At 32.7% G+C, this 4,382-nt stretch overlaps 1 protein-coding gene across 1 annotated transcript in view; it reads left to right on the forward strand.

Moving 5' to 3' along the window:
- The first annotated feature begins 490 nt into the window (after positions 1-490).
- LOC105117132 (serine/threonine-protein kinase CDL1-like) overlaps positions 491-4,382 on the forward strand; it is a 6,247-nt gene continuing 2,355 nt past the window's right edge. The window contains exons 1-3 of the mRNA XM_011014690.1: positions 491-938; positions 1,821-2,020; positions 2,234-2,423. Coding sequence (XP_011012992.1) covers positions 797-938; positions 1,821-2,020; positions 2,234-2,423 — 532 coding nt within the window. The 5' untranslated portion in view covers positions 491-796. The remainder of the gene's footprint in view (positions 939-1,820; positions 2,021-2,233; positions 2,424-4,382) is intronic.

Here is a 4,382-nt window from a genome sequence, read left to right on the forward strand (position 1 = left end):
AATTAAATTACTGCTAAACCATTATACCAAAAAATATTATTACACAACTGCTAGGTAGTTAAGTTTGTCCGAAAATAAATAGAGCATGTCTTCTTCTTTTTTTATCTTTACTTTTTTTTACAATAAAATATTAAAAAAATTAGTTATAATTTAAAAATCATTTGTTTAGAATAAATGAAAGATAATTTTTATAAAAGTAGTTTAAATATATATTAGTTTTTGTTTTTAAAAATTATAAAAATAATTTTTTTTTATGATGAAGATATTTATTGTTTTTTCATTTATATTATTGGATGATGCTTGTGTATTTTTTAAGCAATGTTTTAAAAAATTATTCAATTTATATAAAAAAATTAATTTAAATTATATATTCAATAGTAATTTTAATTTAAATGTTTTTAACAAACCTTTTTTTTTTTAAAAAAATATTTTTTACCTTAAAAAAGAAAAAGGAAAAGGAAAAATCACTCACTTTATTACATTAATCACTTTTTTTTTTTTTTTACCAGTTTTTGTTTCTTTTGCTCGCTTGAGCTTCTTCAAGATTTTCTTCGATTTGTTGATCTAACACTTTGGTCTCTCTCTTGATCGATCTTTACTTTCAATGGACACTAAAGATCCTAGAGAGAGGAAGGTTTTAGAGAGAGAAAGAAAAAGCAAAAGAAAGCAAAGTGAGTGACTTTGACACTGAATTGTCTCGTTAAGTTTTATAGTTAAGATTCGAACTTTAAAGAATTTTCAATCTTTTGAGTGTTAGAGGTTTTGGTGGGTCGGGTTTGATTTGCGTGGATTTGATATGGGTGGGTGTTTTCCTTGTTTTGGCTCATCAAACAAGGAGGGTAGTAGCGGTGGTGGTGTTGTTAAAGAGGTTAACAAGAAGGATTCAGCTAAAGAAGGTTCAGTTGGTCAGTCTCAGCATGTTGGCAGAGTTAATTCAGGTAACAAAGTTTGAAATTTGTTTTCTTTTTTGTGAATGATTTTTTGTTTTTTTTTTCAAAGATCAGTTGGTGGGTTTGTTGTGTTGAATTATATACTTTGTTTGGTTTTAATTCGAGGTTTCTGCTGATGGGTTGCTGTTAGAATTTGTTAATGTTTTGATCTGTTTCATTTACGGGTGGTTTGATTACTTGCATGCTTTTATCTCAGTTATGCAGTTTTTTATTGGATTGCTAGTGTGTTGGCTGTGCTGCTTAATTCTTGCTCTAATGGTGTAGTGTCAAGTGTTTATTTTGGAGATCTGATTATGTTTTTATGAAGTCTATTTGTGTTGTTTCTTATGTTATGTTTTTGGTTTTTTATGATAATTGATCATTATTGGGATGAAATGGGATGGTATTGATTGCATTTCAAACTGAAAACTTCCAATGCCCTAGCAGATGGAGAATCAGAAACTGAAAACTTGTGAGGAGATCTGTGCTTCTAAGAAGAATTTAAAATGAGTAATGTTAGGCTTAAATTTTCTTCCTCTTCAAAATATGAGATTACTTCCTGTTCTGTTTGACAAAGACAAGCTTCAGATTACTCAACTCGTAAGAGAAATCCAATGAACATCATGTTGTTTGTACATCTAGCTTTATGGATGTTGTATTCTTTTTGCGGAAGTTCATTTAATTGTAAAGAGCTCAGAGTAACTTAAAGCGTATAGGGAAACATAAAGATATGTTGTTCCATAGTTCTTTTTGCTTATATATATCTTTATACTTTAAACTGCAGAATCATATTCCATAATCATACTCAAAGTTCTGGTTATAACAACTCATAAGCTCAAAGTTATGGTTATAATAATTCATCTGTCTTTTTTATGACACATATTCATGCAGACAAATCAAAGTCCCGGAGTGGTTCTGATCAAAAGAAGGAACCATCAATTCCCAAAGATGGGCCAACAGCTAACATTGCAGCACAGACATTTACATTCCGAGAATTAGCCACTGCCACAAAGAACTTTAAACCAGAGTGCTTGTTAGGTGAGGGGGGTTTTGGGCGTGTTTACAAAGGTCGCTTGGAGAGCACTGGCCAGGTAAATTTTGCTTAGTTGAAATGCTGTATGCAATCCATAATGTTTGTTTAAGATTATGAGCACTATCTGTTATACTTTGTGATTTTCTTATATTAAGCTTCTGAATTCTGTGGTCTTTTACCTGTTTAACCATTTACTCTAAATTGAAATTTCAAAGAATGTTGTATAGATCTCTATCAATGATTTTTTGTTGGATGGAAATTCCATTTGCAGGCAGTTGCTGTCAAACAGCTTGACCGAAATGGCCTTCAAGGAAATAGAGAGTTTCTGGTGGAAGTTCTCATGCTCAGCCTCTTACACCATCCAAACCTTGTCAATTTGATTGGCTACTGTGCTGATGGGGATCAACGCCTCCTTGTTTATGAGTTTATGCCATTGGGATCTTTGGAGGACCATTTACATGGTTAGATTCTGTGCCTTATTTTGCATTAAGACATTGCTGGTTGAATTTTCTGTTACAATAAGGCAGATTACTTGTCTTCAACTCACAATCAAATCTTTCTCTTTTTTCCTGGACAGACAGCTATACCATCCATTCATGAGATCAGGGATGAATCACTGTTTCATTTACTACATACTGTTAGAAATAACCTCTTGTTTCTTTTCTCTTAAATATGTATCTTAAATATGTATTTCAGGACATGTGGATATCATTTGCTTTTATATGTTTGGTGATCTGCACGACTTTTTCTTCCTAGGAGAGTGTGTGTTGACTAAGAACAGACAGAAAATGTATGAGGGTATCTTGCACTGGCCTTATCCTCTTGTTGAGATATTCTTTATTTTGAATAAAAATTGTAGGAAAGTTTTATGAGTCATCAGATCTATTTAAAGATCAGCATAAGGGAGGGAATAGATTGGCTAACTTTTTTTTTTTTTTTTTTAATATTTTCTGTCAATCTTTAGGTGGGATTTTTGAGAGAAAAATACTATTCTATATTTGTGGAATGGAATTTGCAACCAGCTTAAAATGATGACATAAGCAAAAGCATCATTGTCATTGATGTGACTATATTGAGACCAATGATTAAAGTTATGGCATTTAGGATAATCGAGGAATGATTTGATAGTGCTGTGAAAAAAAGTTGTAAAAAGAGAATGGGATTGGAAAGATGGTGATGCATATTTGCTGTTGTAGCAGTAGCTGCAGTTGTTTGAATTTGATGTCATAAACACTAGCAGAATGATATTTGATAAAAGTAGTCTTATATGGGATAGTATTTATAAAATGTCACCATCACTGCCATTAGAATTTTAAGTGCTAGTGGTGGTACGACGTGTATGTTCAATATTGCTAGTAGAAGTTGTAGTTGAATCTGGCATGCTAATGGTATTTGGAAATTGCTTGAAGTTTGCAATTGATACCTGGCACTTTGCTTCAACTCATAGGTACTCCTGCTGGTCTAGAAAAAAATAGATGGCAATTTCAGGTGTTTGTATTGTTTTTACTTTTCGGTGTAGTTGATCAAGTGTCAGCAATGAAGACATGTATGCGCTTATGTTGATAGGAGTTGCTAGATGATTGGTAGTATACCAGATCTGTTGTTAAGGCAGGCGGTTAGAAGAATGCAAAGTAAAATAATGATGCATGGGTTTTCTCTTGGTAGTTCATGTCAAATGTGATGAATTAAAAAGTATTAGTAGATTATTGCATATACAACTAGACTTGTTGGGAAACTTTTGTCAAATTGCTAATAGTGTGTGCAAGATCATCTAAGTTGAGTCTGCTTCAGAGGACTACCATACAAATCTTTGGCTACAAGATTTGGTTGTTAAATCTCTGTTTAATCTTGTGATTAGCATGCAACCAACCCTCTGTGTTGAGCTGCTTTTTTTTTTTTTTTACCATGCGTTTTTTTATTACCTTTAAATGATGGTATAATTGCATGTGCACATTTATCTTCTTCAGAGATTTGCCTCAAATGATACGACACCAATCCAATCCAGTTAAGCCTTTGTAATTTTTTTAGCTGTCTTTTCTGTTGCAATCTGTTAAATAGTTGCTTATGAGTACTTTTCTCCATATTTCTGTGTTAAGAGCTCAATTTGATTCCTTAACTTAGACTAGCTTAATATCTTTTAATATGAAGCAAAAGGATCTTCTATTTGTATGTGGACTAATCTGCAGCATCTAGTTTCCCATAGAAAGAGGTGCTTAGCCTGGAAGTGGTTGTTTCATGTGCTTGGAAGTGGTTGTTTCATGTGTTTTTGTTCATCCTTTTCTTTTGGAAAGGAGAGGAGCACACTACTAGTATAGCAATAACTTAGTCAACTGAGATGAATGAGATCTTTGAATCTGGGGCAAAGAATTCTCTTATTTTATTGGGTACAGACAGTGTGGCTATCGAAGAAACTCCTGCTG

This window comes from Populus euphratica, unplaced genomic scaffold, assembly GCF_000495115.2.
Source record: "Populus euphratica unplaced genomic scaffold, PopEup_1.0 scaffold1188.1, whole genome shotgun sequence".
In the NCBI taxonomy this organism is placed as follows: domain Eukaryota; kingdom Viridiplantae; phylum Streptophyta; class Magnoliopsida; order Malpighiales; family Salicaceae; genus Populus; species Populus euphratica.